We start from the raw sequence: 19,062 nt of genomic DNA, 5'->3' as shown, positions 1-19,062 counted from the left end.
TATATTAGTTTGCTAGAGCTTCCATACAAAGTACCAAGTGACTTAACAAAAAAATTTTTTCCCACAATTTTAGAAGCTACAAATTTAAAATGTCAGCAGAGTTGATTTCTTCTGAGGCCTCTCTTCTTAGCTTGTGTATGATCATCTTCTCTGTGTGTCTTCACATGATCTTCCCTTTGTCTGTGTCTGTGTCTAATCTCCTCCTCTTATAAGGATACCAGTTATACTAGATTAGGGCTTACCCTGGGGACTTCATTTTATCTGAATTCTCTCTTTAAAGAACCTATTTCCAATTATAATCACATTCTGAAGTACTCAGGGTTAGGACTTCAATATAAGAATTTTGGAGAGACAAATTTCAGCCCATAACATATGTGTTGTTTAAAAGTGTGTTGCTCAATTTTTGAATATTTGGACATTTTCTTGAAACATCTTTGTTATTAATTTTAACTGAATTAATTTGAGGTCATATATTCTGTATGACTTTTTAAAATTTATTCAGACTTGTTTAATTGCCATGCACATAGTCCGTTTTGGTGAATACTTAGTGCACACTTGAAATGAATGTTCCTTTTGTAGTTGTCGGATATAGAATTCTATATTCAATTATGTTGAGTTGGTTGATAACATACTAAAATCTTCTAAATCTTTATTTCTTTTTGCTCTACTTATTCTATTAATTATTGAGAAAAAGTTTAAATATCCAACACCGATTATATGTTTGTCTTTTTATCTTAATTTTATCAATTTTTCATTTATTTCTAGAAGTTTGGGCTATCATTTTATATTTACCTCTGCTTGTGTGTGTGTTTTTTTTTTAATCTCTGAATATATTCTTGGAGGTATAATGGGCTTGTCATTTTAATCCTCACTGGAAAAAAAAAAGTTTCCAATCCTCGGTGCACTTTTTTTTTTGGTTTTTGTTTTGGTAGTGGGAGGAGATTTATTTGTTTATTTTGCCTCAGTGTATGGACATTAAATATTAATCAGCCTCAAAAATTTCATGCAACATGTTGTATGTATGTGTAAGCATCTGAGTAGAATATCTATAATTTTTATCACATTCTTAAAGATGTTCATGATTTTACAGAATATAGTAACTATTACCTGAATTTCTGTCCCAGGGACAATCCCTGAATATTTCAAACTCTAGTTTTATAAAGTATTATAGCAATGTTTTTTAGTAATTGGCTCATGACCCATTAATAGATAATGGAATGAATTTAGTGATTTTCATATGCATTTAAAAATCAAACACAGTGGGAGACATAAGAATATATTGGCCATAGTAAATCTTTCTTTATTAATATTTCTTCAGTTTTATACACAAAGGAATATTTGCACTTGGGATCATAGTGAAAAATGTATTACATATTACAGGTCATGGCCGCAGATCTAGAGAGAAATCATTTGATTCTGAATTGGTAGGTTCCCATTTGCATTGTTTCTTCTTTTGTTTTTAAAACCTAGGATGAACTTAACAGTTATATCTCCTAGGCTTATCATTTGGACCAGGCAGTAAGTTGCTAATCTAATTTTCTTGTTTGCTTTTTGGTTCCACAGTAGTTTTCTCTGTCTTTTTATTTAAGGTACTAAATTATTTAATCATTTTTTAAAAAGATGGAATGTCATTTCTGATAATCAAAAATGGGAAATATTTAAGCAGGCATTTTCCTCCCTCTTAGGTACAAACAGAATCATCTAAGTAGCATCAGAAAATGTTTAGGTGAACAGTATTCCAGAAATGTGGTGTGGTTGAGCATTGGAGTTGGGGTGAGAAATGGAAGATAATTATTTGCTAATTGCAAAGATACAAAGATGAAAAGTATTATTTTTCTTACATAGCCAGTAATTGAGGAAGCCAAAGTTTTATTCTAAGCTTATTAATGCTCTTCCATATGCATAAATCATTAAGCTAAATAAATCCTTTTATAAAATTAAGAGTAAGTTATATAAAGGGCTAATTTGTTTATTTCTGGATTACCTACTAGGTAATACCCTATCCCTTGAGTCAGCCAGTATCATTCAAGGGGAGTTATAGACAATTCATATAACCCCAGGTGGATGAAGTTATCAAGACCTCCTTCAAAAAAAAATAGCCTCTTATAGAGAAGACTATTAAATGAAGATACCTGTACTGAGACATGTGGTTCATCTAAAGAAAAAGGTATTAACGATAGTGACTCACAAAGTTAAGAGAGATTCTGCAGTAGGCTACCCTAGATTTCTGAGGAGTGATTTTAAAATGTGTATAACATAATCCCTGAAGAGTGAAAATGGCAGTTTGTATTTGGCATGGAAATAGGGAGACAGTCAGACTTTGTTGCTTCAGTTGCAGACAGTGGGCTGTGCATAGGGTGGGTGGCAGATCTATGATCTCACTGTATGTATGTATTTGTCTATAAATGAATCAGCTTCATCACATTTTTTAGAAATTGGTGAAGCCACCTTTCCAGCTTCCTCTTTGAGAATTTTTTTAAAATAGTGCTGTTGAACCCTGGTAGAGAAAAAACATAGTGAGAAGTAAAATACAACTAAGATGTACTTGTTACCCCTTTAACATTTTTTGAAGCATTGTAAACAAATGCTGAAGTACAAAGACTAATGGTTTTTATTTTATTTTATTTATTATTTTTTATTATACTTTAGGTTTTAGGGTACATGTGCACAATGTGCAGGTTTGTTACATATGTATCCATGTGCCGTGTTGGTTTGCTGCACCCATTAACTCATCATTTAGCATTAGGTATATCTCCTAATGCTGTCCCTCCCCCATCCCACTAACCCACAACAGTCCCCGGAGTGTGATGTTCCCCTTCCTGTGTCCATGAATTCTCATTGTTCAATTCCCACCTATGAGTGAGAACATGTGGTGTTTGGTTTATTGTCCTTGAGATAGTTTACTGAGAATGATGTTTTCGTTTCATCCATGTCTCTACAAAGGACATGAACTCATCATTTTTTATGGCTGCATAGTATTCCATGGTGTATATGTGCCACATTTTCTTAATCCATTCTATCGTCGTTGGACATTTGGGTTGGTTCCAAGTCTTTGCTATTGTGAACAGTACCGCAACAAATATACGTGTGCATGTGTCTTTATAGCAGCATGATTTATAGTCGTTTGGGTATATACCCAGTAATGGGATGGCTGGGTCAAATGGTATTTCTAGTTCTAGATCCCTGAGGAATCGCCACACTGACTTCCACAGTGGTTGAACTAGTTTACAGTCCCACCAACAGTGTAAAAGTGCTCCTATTTCTCCACATCCTCTCCAGCACCTGTTGTTTCCTGACTTTTTAATGATGGCCATTCTAACTGGTGTGAGATGGTATCTCACTGTGGTTTTGATTTGCATTTCTCTGATGGCCAGTGATGATGAGCATTTCTTCATGTGTTTTTTGGCTGCATAAATGTCTTCTTTTGAGAAGTGTCTGTTCATATCCTTTGCCCACTTTTTGATGGGATTGTTTGTTTTTTTCTTGTAAATTTGTTTGAGTTCATTGTAGATTCTGGATATTAGCCCTTTGTCAGATGAGTAGGTTGCAAAAATTTTCTCCCATTCTGTAGGTTGCCTGTTCAGTCTGATGGTAGTTTCTTTTGCTGTGCAGAAGCTCTTTAGTTTAATGAGATCCCATTTGTCAATTTTGGCTTTTGTTGCCATTGCTTTTGGTGTTTTAGACATGAAGTCCTTGCCCACGCCTATGTCCTGAATGGTATTGCCTAGGCTTTCTTCTAGGGTTTTTATGGTTTTAGGTCTAACATGTAAGTCTTTAATCCATCTTGAATTAATTTTTGTATAAGGTGTAAGGAAGGGATCCAGTTTCAGCTTTCTACATATGGCTAGCCAGTTTTCCCAGCACCATTTATTAAATAGGGAATCCTTTCCCCATTGCTTGTTTTTGTCAGGTTTGTCAAAGATCAGATAGTTGTAGATATGCGGCATTATTTCTGAGGGCTCTGTTCTGTTCCATTGATCTATGTCTCTGTTGTGGTACCAGTACCATGCTGTTTTAAATACTGGCAAACCGAATCCAGCAGCACATCAAAAAGCTTATCCACCATGATCAAGTGGGCTTCATCCCTGGGATGCAAAGCTGGTTCAACATACTCAAATCAATAAATGTAATCCAGCATATAAACAGAACCAAAGACAAAAACCACACGATTATCTCAATAGATGCAGAAAAGGCCTTTGACAAAATTCAACAACCCTTCATGCTAAAAACTCTCAATAAATTGGGTATTGATGGGACGTATCTCAAAATAAGAGCTATCTATGACAAACCCACAGCCAATATCATACTGAATGGGCAAAAACTGGAAGCATTCCCTTTGAAAACTGGCACAAGACAGGGATGCCCTCTCTCACCGCTCCTATTCAACATAGTGCTGGAAGTTCTGGCCAGGGCAATCAGGCAGGAGAAGGAAATAAAGGGTATTCAATTAGGAAAAGAGGAAGTTAAATTGTCCCTGTTTGCAGATGACATGATTGTATATCTAGAAAACCCCATCGTCTCAGCCCAAAATCTCCTTAAGCTGATAAGCAACTTCAGCAAAGTCTCAGGATACAAAATCAATGTACAGAAATCACAAGCATTCTTGTACACCAATCACAGACAAACAGAGAGCCAAATCATGAGTGAACTCCCATTCACAATTGCTTCAAAGAGAATAAAATACCTAGGAATCCAACTTACAAGGGATGTGAAGGACCTCTTCAAGGAGAACTACAAACCACTGCTCAATGAAATAAAAGAGGATACAAACAAATGGAAGAACATTGCATGCTCATGGGTTGGAAGAATCAATATCGTGAAAATGGCCATACTGCCCAAGGTAATTTATAGATTCAATGCCGTCCCCATCAAGCTACCAATGACTTTCTTCACAGAATTGGAAAAAACTACTTCAAAGTTCATATGGAACCAAAAAAGAGCCCGCATCACCAAGTCAATCCTAAGCCAAAAGAACAAAGCTGGAGGCATCACGCTACCTGACTTCAAACTATACTGACTAATGGTTTTTACCACTGACTTTAAGGAGAGCAGCATCTCAGTAAGAAATGTGAAAATGATAAAGTGCTAGTACCTTGTAGCATACTGGCCAACATTTTATAAGTCAAAAGTGAGAAAGGAGAAGATGAAATCAGCAAGATGGCAGAATAGAAAGTCTCAGTCCTTGATCCTCTACTGAGACACTGACTTAATAGCAATGTATGGATTAAAATACTTTATGAGAATTCCGGAAACCAGATAAGAAGTTGCAGTACACCAGGGAAGTACAAAGCTAAGAATAGCTATCTTGAAATGAGTGAAAAAAGCAGTTTGACTTTACCAAGCCAGCATAGTTTAGTGCCAGGAGCATATTTCTTAGCTTGCAATTTGTCCTGGGTTTGAGGAAGAGAATGAAATGTTTAGCCAATATTCCAGCTTTTCAGAGATCTCCCCAGAGAACTGGTTTCTGTCTCACCTGACCCCAAACACTGATGAAACAAGCATAGATTAGATGCCTGAATCCACTGAAAACAAGGGCAAGTAGAAGTTGTTTCCTGTGGTACCAAAGGACCTACTGTGCTGCTGAGAAAGTCTGGCTTGGCTTGGTGCCTTTCGGAGGAAGCACCCAACGTGTGGTTTCTTCTTCAGGAGGGAAGATGAGTGGAGTGTGCATCCAGTATTCTGGCTTTTTGGAGGTCTGTCTGAAGGACTGGTATCTGTGTTGCCTACTCACTACTGATGAGGAGCCAATGGTCTTTGGACCACTGGGGGCGCTGAGAACCAAGGAGAGCAGAGTGACTTGCTGTGGCAATGCCACAGAAGCTGCGGTAGTACAGCAGACGGCAAATGGAGTGAGAGATTACAAGCTCTTAAAAAAGACAACTGCAGACTTCTCTAGGTGGGAAATTACATGCACAATCTCGAGTCACATCCCCACAAAAAGAGTTCAGAGATTCCCCAAATGTCTAGCTGGACTAAATGGTGTATATATTCCTCTGTATGAAGCCAATCCGTAAAGATTTGTAGTGGTGGCTGTTTTCATAAATGCATAAACTTAGCAAAAAATCACAAGACACATGAAGAAACAGGGAAACATGGCCCAAAGGAGCAAAATAAATTTACAGGCCAACCCCCAAAGAAACATGGATTTATTAATTACCTAACAAATAATTCAATATAAAGTTCAGTGCTTTGCATGGGAACAGAGACAATTAAACAAAAAAATCAGGAAAACAATGAATGAACAAAATGAGAATATTCACAAAGAGGGAAACTATAAAAAAGAAGTAAGCAGAAGTTCTGGAGTGAAAGAATACCATAACTGAATAGTAAAATTTAGTAGTGGAATTCAGCAACAGACTTGATTAAATATAGGAAAGAATCATTAAACTCAAAGATATGTCATTTGAAATTACCAAATCCAAGGAGTAAAAAGAAAAATAAATGGAGGAAAAGTGAAGAAAACCACAAGGGACTTATGGGACATCATCACGTGGACCAATATACACATTAGGGGATTTTCAGAAGGATAAAAGTAAGAGAAGGGGACAGAGAGCTTAGAGTGCTATATTGCTTCTCTTGAATGCTTGTAGGAAAATGTGAGAAGACAGATACAGATTAAAGATGAAATTTGTAATCAAAAGAGGAACAGAGCATAAAGATTTGGAAAATTCTCAGCCTTACCAGGTTGTAAACGAATGGGAGAAACCACTGAAGGTGTGGTTGAACAATTTAATAAGGAAATTAGTCTGGATGGAAGGAAGACAGAGGCTATTCATCCAAACAATGCATTTTGGAGATCTTAGAGGCTGCCACTCCCATCATAGGCCCATAGTATCAGGACCTCGAGGGCAGTACACTTTTAAGGGGGCTAGGGAACCCATTGGACCTTGGAGGGTGTTTTCCAGGGATGCTTCAAGTTTCTAAGCCTTGCATCCTGGTGTAGTGTTCCTCGATCACCCCAGATATGGCTCCTGTGGGCCCAGGTGCTGTCCTCTGGAAAGTACAAGCCATAAACCTTGGTGGTGTCCATATGGTGCTAACTGCAGGTAAGCAGTGTGCACGTCTGTGGAAGCATGGATGCCTCCACCCAGATTCCATGGAGAGCCTCAGAGCGTTGGCAGATAACTGCCGTGGGCAAAGAGCCACCACAGAGAGCCCCGACTAGAGCAATGCCTAGCAGTCAGGGGCTTAGTGCTACTCCTAAAACCCCAGACCTGCAGAGCTACCAACATGGAAAGCCAGCTTGAGAGAGCTGCAGGCACCCAGCCTCAACCCTTGAGAGCTGCAGTGTATACTGCACATAGCCAAGCCATGAGTGTAGGGCTACCCAAGGTCTTTGGGGCAAATACCCCACCCTAATGTGTCACGAACTTTCAGGGGCCAGGAGACAAATGCTGTGGTTTGAATCTACATCCTCCCTGACCCCCTGGACAGACACACTTCTTACTTAAGACTCAATATGATAATATTAAGAGGTGGGGCCTTCGGAGGTGAATAAATAAAGAGGGAAGAGCTTTCTTTTTTATTAAGAAATTTATTGCAAATATTGCAAATTAATGCAAATATTAAGAAATACCATCATTATGATGGAGAGTAGTGACTTTATAAAAAGGCTGGAAGGGACTAGCTAGGGGTCCTTTTTTGCCCTTCTGTCCCTTCTATAATGTGAGGACACAGTGTATGTCCTCTCCAGAGGACACAGCTTTCAAGGTACCAGCTTAGAACCGAAGATCAGGCCCTCACCAGACACCAAGCCTGCTGACATCTTTATCTTGGACTTGCCTAAAATGACCTAAATATAAGATCTGAAAGTTTAAAACTGCTAGAAGAAAACATGGATATTTGATTGGACAATGATATTTGGATATGACACCAAAAGCATAGGCAACTAATGCAAAAATAGACAGGGAGAGTACATCAATCTTAAAAACCTTATGATGGCAAAAAAAAAAAAAAAAAAAAAACCATCAGAGGGAAAAAGCAACCTAAAGAATAGGAGAAAAGTTTACAAACCACTTATCTGATAAAGGGTTTTTTTTTTGTTATTATTATACTTTAAGTTTTAGGGTACATGTGCACAATGTGCAGGTTTGTTACATATGTATCCATGTGCCATGTTGGTGAGCCGCACCCATTAACTCATCATTTAGCATTAGGTATATCTCCTAATGCTGTCCCTCCCCGCTCCCGCCAGCCCACAACAGTCCCCGGAGTACGATGTTCCCCTTCCTGTGTCCATGAATTCTCATTGTTCAATTCCCACCTATGAGTGAGAACATGCGGTGTTTGGTTTTTTGTCCTTGGGATAGTTTACTGAGAATGATGTTTTCCAGTTTCATCCATGTCCCTACAAAGGACATGAACTCATCATTTTTTATGGCTGCATAGTATTCCATGGTGTATATGTGCCACATTTTCTTAATCCAGTCTATCGTTGTTGGACATTTGGGCTGGTTCCAAGTCTTTGCTATTGTGAATAGTGCTGCAATAAACATACGTGTGCATGTGTCCTGATAAAGGTTTAATATCCAGAATAAATAAAGAATTCCTACAACTCAACAACAAAAAGTAAAAAACCCAATTCAAAAATGAGAAAAGGATGGATTTCTCCAAGGAAGATGTACACATAGATAAGCAAATTGAAAGATTTTCTGTATAACTAAGTTTCAGGACAATGCAATCAAAACCACAATAAGGTATCACTTTACATCTGTTAGGATGGCCACTACAGAAAAAGTGAAGATAAAAAGTTTTGGAGAGGATGTGGAGAAAACAGAATCCTATGCATTGTTATTGTGATCGTGAAAAAGTAAAACTGTGATGGCAAACAGTATAGAGCTTCCTCGAAAAATTAAAACTGGAACTACCATGTAATCTAGCCATCCCATTTCTGGATATATATTCAAAAGATTTAAAAAGAAGATTTTGAAAAGATACTTTTGCACTTTTGTTCATTTCGGTGTGATTCACAACAGCCAAGAAGCAGAGGCAGTGTAATATCCATGGAGAGATGAATGGATAAAGAAAATGGGGTATATACATAAAATGGAATATTATTCAGCCTTAAAGAATAAAATCGTGCCAAATGCTACAACATAGATAAACCTTGAAAACATTGTGCTAAGTGAAATAAAACAGCCACAGAAAGACAAATACTGCATAATTCCACTTATATGGGATATCTGAAGTAGTCAAACTTACAGAAACAAAGTAGAATGATGGTTAGCAGGGGTTGCAAGGAAGGGAAAACAGAGTTGTTGTTCAATGAGTATAGAGTTTCAATCAAGTAAAACCAAAAGTTCTAGAGATGTGTTGTACAACAATATGCAATATGTTAACAAGATTGGACTGTACATTTAAAAATTGTTAATACAGTAAATTTATGTTGTAAATTTGTGTGGTTTTTACCACAATAAAAAAGTTAGAAAGAAGATTCTTGTTTATTCAGCCTTGTTTTAATACAGACATTCCCAACTCTTGCTGCAATGTGTTCTTTGCAAGTATTATTTTAATATATTTCTGTAAACTAATAGAAGCAGTTTTGTAACTGGTGAATGTATTTCTGATCAAAATCTTTACGTCATGTAAATTCTGACTATGACCAACAAATTCTCATAAATACGAAAATTAATGTTTTTAATTATTTAAATAGTAAGATTGTATGACATTTTCTGTTTTTAATTATTTAATAAGATTGTATGACATCCACTGATATCATTGTTTTGGGAATCTTAATATCCCTAAAATATCTGGGTTATAATACATTCAATTTCAGAAAATATTGCTGACATTTGTAAATATTTTACCCTTTTTAAATTTAAATGTATATGTGGATGTCATTTTATCTCACATCTCTTTTAAAAATGTAAGGAAGCTTGAATTGATGCCTTCTTTTTTTCTCTGCAGGTTTTCCTGTAGCAGATAGGTATCAAAATGAGTATTCCATTGATTTTTCTTTTTCTTTAAAAAAATACCATTGTAGCTTTTAAGTATTTGAAGGGTATCCTGGAGGGTTTAGAGCCAGCATATTATACGTCTGACTTTCCTTTTTTTTTTTTCATTCTTGCTTTTACACTGTATATCAGAGGCAACTTTGAGAGGGATAAGAAGCCCAAAATACAAAAGTGAGTAGTTTAGCATCAAAGTAGGGAGAGAGACAGACAGTCGAACTTCTTTGCCTTGGTGGCAAACAGTGGGTTGTGGATGGGGAGTGTGGCAGAGGACTTATGGTCTCAATGTGCATGTGTATTTGTGTGTAAGTTTGTGTATCAGCCTCCAGACATAAAAAATTAATTGGTAAATCCACCTTTCCAGCTTTTTTTTTTTTTTTTTGAGAATTAAGAAATAACAGTACTATTGAACTCTGGTGCTACAAAAACAGAGTGAAAAGTAAAATATTGGTTGAAAATAGACAAAACAATCATAAGCATTATTTCAGTGAAAGGAACTACAGCTATATGGAATACTTGAGTAATACAGATTGAGCATCCCAAATCTGAAATTCAAAATGCTCCTCAAAATCTAAATCTTTTTGAGGGCCAGCATGATACTCAAAGGAAATGCCCACTGGAGCATTTCAGATTTTCAGATTTGGAATGCTCGACCAATCAGTGTAATGCAAATATTCCAAAATCTGAAACACTTCTGGTCCAAGTCATTTCATATAAGAGATACTACTCTATCTGTACCTTAGAACAGTGGTTGACAAATTTTTCTGATAACGGGCCAGATAATAAAATGTTTAGGTTTTGTGGCCATACAGACTGTGCAGGCCATCACAACTCTGCCATTATAGCATGAAAGCAGCAATAGACAATATGTAAAGGAATTAGTGTGGTTGTTTTCCAATAAAACTTTATTCACAGAAACAGGCAATAGGCTGGATTGGGCTCAAGGCCATGGTTTGCAGACACTTAGCCTTAGAATTTCAGTAATATCACCAAAATCACTGCCTTAAAAATATAAGTCAAATAAATTTAGTTCCCTCATGTATAATATGAAAAGGCTGGATTAGATTATCTCCAAAGTCCCTTCTAATGCAAACATTCTGAGTGTTTGCCAAAGTTGACTATGGCATCTCTCCTGGCAGTTTACATCACGTCTGGCAAGAGTATAGCTGTTGTTTCCTGAACAAGCAAATTAAAAATACAGTGAAATGTACTCTTTTATTTTACAGAACTGTTATCATAACTGCTATTGGGTTATATTCTCAAAAATCACCTGCCAAGGAAAAATGCAAAAGGTTCATGCTATTCTAGTGTTAGCAGAACAAGACCATCGAGGAACCTCATCTGAAAAGACTGATGCTATTTATTAGACCAAATTAAGAAATCCACACGTTCAGCTGTGCATTTGGTCTAGCTGAATGCTGTTACTTGGGTAGCAAGCTGTTCAGGAAGTACTTTTTTAAAGAAGGAAAAGGAATCAGGAAAGCCAGTATGTTTTTGGAGTCATTTTCTGTTTTTTTTTTTAGTATTTAATCTTCCTCATCTTTCCCCACAAACCGACCCAATTCTAGCTTATTACTGAGTCTTTTCAGACTTAATGTTTCAGTTTGTTTCTATGGTTTGTTCTTGGTACAAGCCATCGTTACCCCACTCAGCAACTAGAGCCCTCTCCTGGCTAATCTCCCTTTCTATGTAGCCCATCTCTCATAAATATACCCTATATGTAGCAGCCAGTATCCTCTGCTTTAGTGTTTGCATTGGTCCTCTCCTTTTCAGGAAATTGTTTGGGTTTATATCCTATTGTATGAAATCTATTCTGTGTTGCATGGGGTGCAGTTTACATCAGTATTCATTGTTTATATTTGTCATATCGATTTTTCCCTGTCATTTCTGATGGGCTGGCTACCAGCCATAATTCTCATCACTGCTGGTTAAAAAGCAAAACATTTTAAAAATAAGAATTCTGAATAATGACATAAATGGACCCCCAAAATAGTTCTGTATGATTTAGTATTTGCCTTGATTACTAGCCTATTTTTTAACGAATAATTGAATGTAGCTAAACCAAACTTCTCAGGAAACAAATTGGTATCCTAAAAACAAGGGTAATTAATTATACATTTTATACATCACTGGGGAACTGATATATCTTAATTGAATAAACTATGAAGTTTGTCGAAGATAAATTAAGATCCCTATGATTCAATGACAAGAAGTCATTAGTGGCATTGCCCTAAATGATCTCTTCTCTCCAATTACAAATTATAAATTAATATTCTTGTTGCATAATAATCTCACTGAATTTATGTTTAGTGTGATCAGTTCCTCTGAGCCCCATTAATACTGAAAGAACAGGTAAGATCAAATTTTCTTAGCACAGAGTAGCAGAAATCTTTGATAAACAGTTGTTGAAAATAATAGCCACCTATCCTCTCATTAAAAGTTGGCTGCAAACAATAACACTTCTACTTGTTTCAGACATTTAATATACATATTTAATCCTCAAAGTGACCTTCTGATACAGATATCCATTAGATATCTTCAAATTGCTAATACAGAAGATGTATAAAAATCTCTATAGATTTTATTAATTGAAAAACTTAGAGGGAGGTCACAGTACAGGCAGTATGTAATTCGGTGGCTCAGGCATGTCACCAATGGCTAGTATCTTTTCTTCACTCTTTTCTGCTTTCTGTGAATGCATCTTAGGATACTTTCATCCTAAGGCTGCCAATCTTCAGGATACTATGTGATGTCATGTTTATGTCTGGTTGTACTTCTTTCCTGGCACTTCTCTCAAAAAAAAAGTTTCTTTCACTCTTCAAGCATCTTTGCCTCTCAGTGTTATCTAATCTTCTTAAGATTTGTGCCTATTCCTGAACCAATCACTTGGGCAGGGGAACAGATTTCATTGATTGGGCTAAGCCAGTCTAGGACCACCCTTATTATTGAGGGTCAGGTTAATACCCTCCAAAATGGTAGAGGGGCAGTCTCATGAAGGAAATTGGGATGAATCAGGGAAAATAGATGTTATACAGCAAACACCAGGTCCCTACTACAACCCTTTCTCATTTGCTTTTTACAAAATAACAACAACAATAATAGTATAAATAGTAAATAGTATTTATAACAGTATATAAATATATAATAAATACAAATATATAATATATAAAGTATAGTAGTATAATAAATAGTAATAGTATTTATTGTGTGTACTATGTGCTAGGTACATGCTTGATACTTTAAATACATTTTAGTCTTCAAAGCCATCTTGAGAAATAAATGGTATGAAATCTCTGTTTTCCAGAAGTTTAGAAAGATTAAACAGTTACCCAAGGCCGCATGGTTAATCAGACCTAGGTCAGTCTGACTTAAATGTCCATGTCTTTTCACCAAGTCATGCTATCTCCCTAGTAAACCATAAGCTGACTATTAAAAACTTTGTAAGTATTGTTTTAGAAATTTATCATTATTATAGAATTCTAGGAAATAACCTATCCCATTTTGGCTTAATGTGCACCTTACACATACAGGAAAAAGTCTTGATAAGCAGAATTACAAAAGGGATGTGAGTTCTTTTTTTTTTTTTTTTGCCTACTTTGAGCACCAAGATCCTTATTGCAGTGATTAGGTAGGATACTCTATGCTATATGTATCCATATGCATATATGCCTGTGTGCTGCATGTATGAATATTGCATATATCACAAATTCTAAGAGAGGTTTTTGTATTGGCACTTAATGAAAATGACAAAAGAACAAGTTGAAAGAGACAGGCTCTGCCTTCTAAAATAACTTCACAGTGAACACTGAAGACTGTGCCATCTGATATCAGCCTTCAGTTTGTCACTTAATGGTGATAATTGAGTATTGTGGCTAAGAGAATATCTCTGGCCCAGTCTGAGTTATTTTCTGGGTATCCTAACTTTAGTCCCATATTCTGCCTCCTGGGGAGTTTATTTCTTGCTTCAGGGTTCTTAATACTTGTACTTGCAGAAGGCTTGGGCTTTCAATAATGATTCATAATTATTTAATTTTTATTGAGGTCCTTGCTTCACCCTAGTTTTCTGCAAGAAGCTGACTAGGCTTGTGGAATGGTGGAACTGTGTTCCTTCACTTAGTATTCCTATATCTGTGGCTTAAATAACTATAAATTGGAAATAAATTAAAATTTACTTTCCTAGATTTAATGACTTAAAGCAAGAAATTGTTCTAAGGCATAAATATTGTTGGATTAACTACAGAACAATCAGAAACCCCTTCTGTATCTTTGACTGTGTTACAGTATTTGGAAAGAGTTGTATATAGCTCTGCTTTCCTAGTGCTTTATTTTCTGGACATCACTTTTCATTCATTATTTAATGCTATTTAAGTGTAGTGTTTTTCTTTGTTTATGAATATATTATGTATTATTAAACAATATTTGGTAATTTGTTGAATAATAGTTTATTTGTTAAATAATTTGTTGAATAACAAATGTGGGTCGGGAGTACAAAGAGTATTATATCAAGAAGTAAATTTTTAAAAGGCAGGAGGCAGATGATAAAGTGCTAACTGGAAAAAAGTATCAGGATTCTAAAGAACAACACTGAGGTTATGTCATATGCTGCTTTTAAATCAAATTGCAGAAAAGATCATTTCATTTAAAATTTATTCTATAGCTCAGACAGAATACTATGTGGTTTCAAAACCAGAAGGGTACACGTTTTCTAAAACCAGATACATATATCTAACAAAAGAATTAATATGTGAGTATTGGTTCAAGTAATAGTTTGAACTGAATATTAACTTCAAGTCTATTTTAATAGACATTTTAGTACCTATTAAAGTTGATAAATTCGTGGAATTTTAGTTTTCACTCTTGAAATCAGATTTTATTCCGATTTTTAAGTAAAGCTTGATAGAAACTATTTCAATCATCATCCTGGTAATTTAATATATTTGGTATTCTCTTAAAAATAACAGGAAAAAAATTGTCTGATACCATTAAGTTTATGTTTAAAGCATATAGCTTATTTGATTTTGTTAATGGCTCACCTAACTTTGTATAATACTTAATCTGTGAATAAGAGAAAAGGTTAGAAAAGAAGAGGATATTTAAAGGAGAGTTAGGCAGATGTTTATTTTCTAGATATTCTCATTAAGGAAAAAGCCACTAAGTCTTCACCTGTATAGCTTTTCTACTTAAGAAAGCATAGATCCCTGGTGAAGAAAGTAAAAGAAAAAAATAGTCTAGAAATGGCAAATAAAATGCTAATCCCTCTTTTAAAATTCTGGCTTACTATCTGGGGGCCTAATAGAGAAAGTGGGAAAGATTGTTTTTAGAGAACATATATTTTAGTATACTTTAACTCTTTTTTTAATAGTGCAAAAAAACTATAAAGTAACTACAAAGAAAAATAAGCCAAAGCTTTGAATGTTATATTAAGAGTGAATGCAAAGTTTATGGTTGCATTAGTCAGTATGGTAGTCACTGACCATATGAGGCTCTTGAGCTCTTAAAATGTGGCTAGTGCTTCTAAAAAACTGAATTTTAAATTTCATTTCATTTTAATTGATTTAAATTAAAATACTGATATTGATTCAGTAATTGGAAAATTTTAAGCATGTTTGGAACATCTTGGGTATGTGAATCTACTTTTCAGCTGTAAATTTAATGAAATCTAAATATAGATCAAATATTTCAGATGAAATTTAGATCTAAATTGAGATGTATCATAAATGTAGAGTAAATATCATATTTCAAAGAGTGTGATTTTAAAATATAAAATATCTCAACTAAAATTTTCATATTGACATATGTTGATATGTTTTGGATATGTTAGATTCAAGAAAACTGTATTATTAAAATAAATTGCACATTTTTAAAAAACTTTTTTAAAATGCGGCTACTAGTAAACTTCAAATTACTACTTAGCTCATGTTATGTATGTCTTGGACCATAAAGGTTTAAGAAGGTTTTCTAAGACTTCACTGGAATTTATTTGATACATAAAAATGCAATCTGGTTCAGTGAGTAAATCAGGCCAAAATCATAGCATTTTTCTTTTTCTCCCTATCCGGACACTGCTATCAGTTATATTGGTGTTAATAGTTTAATTTTTTAAGCAATCACTGAATCTAATAGCTAATCCAATATAATTTACTTTTTTGTAATTAGCTTTTATAATTTACTTTTTACATACTCTTATTTTACTCATAATAATATAGTTTTCATGTGGTATTAGAGAAAATCAAATTCCATAGGTTTTAGTGAAGCAAATTGGTAAAAACAGTGATAAAGGAAAAAGTATGATTTTTTAGTATTATTATGACCTGGATAATGTACAATATGAAACACTTAAGGTACTTAAACTGTATCTAGAAGAGATTATGGTGTCTGTTTTCTAATATGATGTGTTCTTTTCATGTTTTCTGTTATCCTCATGTCAAACAAATTGGGCAAAAAGCATGGCCAAATGTGTAATGCATTTTGCTCTGTCAGATATTCCTAATAGATCCAAATAGATGATAAATGTGACTTTCATCACAACTTTGTCTCATTGTTCATCTATCAATTCCTCTAGGAGGTGATTTCCTCACCTTTCTGAGAAGGAAGAAGGATGAACTAAAACTCAAACAGTTAGTGAAATTTTCATTAGACGCTGCTGCTGGTATGTTGTATCTCGAGAGTAAAAACTGTATACACAGGTAAGGAGAACATTTTTAAAGCAATTTTTGGTTTTATTAATAGAATGCTGGAAAACCGATGTGTTTGCTACAATACGGAAGTCATTTTCTTTCATGAAACTTATGTCTTTTCTTGTTGTTTTCTGTATTTTGTGTGAAAATGTCCTCTGCTAGTTGTTTATATAGTTTATACAAACACTCCTTTTTCCTCTTACTTGCAGTGAGTACCTAATTAGACAGTGATTTGCCTACTAGTTAGAATTTGTTTTATTATAATCATGAACAGCAGTGACATGGAATGTACTACAATTTAGTAATATAAGAAACTACAGCCTTATAATCAGATAAGATTGTTTCATGTGTTGTCTATTCTCATTTTCCAAAGAAATTACATATGAAGTCATGGAAAAGCATAATAGTAAAACAGCAATTCGTAACAGTGAATTTGGTCAAGGGTAAAAGATTTTCAGACTCATTTAATGCTCTTTTGGACAAATTAATTTTTCTTTCATTTTAGTACCTCACTAATTCATGGCATCATATTGAGAAAATAAATACTAGTTATTTCAAAGGAGATTTTATGAAACTTGTTCTGATTATATGTAGTGACCTGGTCTTAATGCTTTATACGTTGTGGTTTTAGTTGCTTGTAGCGGGAATTGTTTTTTACTGCTAAATGTCAGTACAACTTATGATCTGTTGCAGAATTCATGTCAGATCCTAAATATGGCTAAGTATAAATAAGCACAATGAAGTGGAGAACTGATGCAGTTTTTATGCACCAGAAACTGTGCATAATACTGTTTAATGTGGAGCAAGGTTCATTGCCAGAGTGAGCTGTTGTACACTTTATCTAACTGGTTTTGTTACTGAAGTATACTTTTCTCTGAGGGGTATCATTGTCCAGGCTTTGCTTTAACACTCTAGTGAGGTTGTATAATGTATAATTAAAGGAAAACAAAGTTACCATCACCTTGACTATACATTTATTTGATTTCAATAGATATTTTTGACTTAATTTCCCCACCCTCACTCCAGATTTTACTCAGTGTTCAGCTTTATTCTGAAACTGTAATTATGACCTGTATTTTAAATATAGTTCAACAATTGCGTATATTTTAAAATTCATTTCTATGGAGATATTTCTTTTGGAAATTAACTAAAAATAAGACATTATCATTGTATTTCTGTTTTACTTTCTATGACTATAGCTTGAATCACATGATAAGAATTGACTTAAAAAGCATGTGATTCTGGATAAAAATTGTACTATCATTAATTTCATTAGTGGTCAACACTGTGTTAAAATTAACCATAAAGGTTTTGCTCTTCATTTGGAGAAAATCTGTAATTTTGGTTGCCGAGGTATTGAGGTGCTTCAGATTGTCTCTGGTAGTTACTCCTTTCGTCTCTGATTTCTTTCATACCATTAGACCGCCTGTGGGCTTTAAACTGTAATAAAAACACATTATTGAAACTTTTTTTAATTTGTCAGTTACCACGACTATTCTTTAATTTCTGGGACATTGCATTTGAGAGGACCATTGTTTCAGTCTCTTGCTACTTTTTGTAGTGATTATTTTCTTAAAAAATGGGTCACTGTATAAATGCCTATGTCATGAGAATTGAAACTGTTCTACATTGTAGATGGCAGTTAGCTTTTTGAATTCATTTCCCTCTTTAAATCATAATATTATCTGCTGTAATGTTGTTTTTCCCACTTTGCTTTTTAAGAATTTTCATCCCTTCACAAATTTTTGAAAGTCAACCCTTTCTTGACCACATATCCTAGCAGGTTGTGCATAGACTTCTGCCATTTGCCTACTGGGAAGGTTTCCCAGTTGAACATCTTGAACAATGTCAGTGAGAGCGGGTTTGACAAATAGGTTTCAGCCCTAGCACCAACTTTTAGTGCATGGTAGTGGCTCTCCCTGTATATGTTGAGAAGAATTCTAGGAACAGCCATAAAGAGTCCAGTGATCAGTTAGTCACATCTGCCAGGGTACTCACGAGTATTAACACACACGCCCCAAATTTGTCATCCTTGGCATAGAATATCTTCTTTTTGTCTTTATTCTCATAAATACTTTTCTGACGTTTGAAAATGCTTGTTATGACTTTTCCTTACTAGCCATAATATTAGCAACAATATAATATTTTTCTTTAATCACTTACATTGAATTCTTCTAAACTATCTGGTTTCTTATTCCCTTTGTTAATCTTGAGTGCTAGTTGAATTTTATGGTATCTCCCCACTAGTGGTCCTTTGTTCCTCTTCAGACTCATTAAATGCTCTTTTGGATAATTTTTTTTTCATTTTAATGCCTCACCAATTCATAGTATTGTATTGATAAAATAAATTATTCTTTGTGTTGAATTTTTTATAGTAGTGAATTGTGCTGTAGAACCCTGTTCCTCTGTGCCAGCCTACATAGCTCTTTCTTTGG

The 19,062-nt window shown here is 34.8% G+C and overlaps 1 protein-coding gene across 4 annotated transcripts in view; it reads left to right on the top strand.

Moving 5' to 3' along the window:
• FER (FER tyrosine kinase) overlaps positions 1-19,062 on the top strand; it is a 461,875-nt gene that overhangs the window by 335,434 nt on the left and 107,379 nt on the right. For all 4 annotated transcript variants that reach the window (XM_032156698.2, XM_058440644.1, XM_058440645.1 and 1 more), the window contains one exon: positions 16,513-16,636. In XM_032156698.2, the coding sequence (XP_032012589.1) occupies positions 16,513-16,636 (124 nt within the window). The remainder of the gene's footprint in view (positions 1-16,512; positions 16,637-19,062) is intronic.

This window comes from Hylobates moloch, unplaced genomic scaffold (genome assembly GCF_009828535.3).
Source record: "Hylobates moloch isolate HMO894 unplaced genomic scaffold, HMol_V3 SCAFFOLD_6, whole genome shotgun sequence".
NCBI classification, from domain to species: domain Eukaryota; kingdom Metazoa; phylum Chordata; class Mammalia; order Primates; family Hylobatidae; genus Hylobates; species Hylobates moloch.
This window is presented reverse-complemented; position numbering and strand designations above follow the sequence as displayed.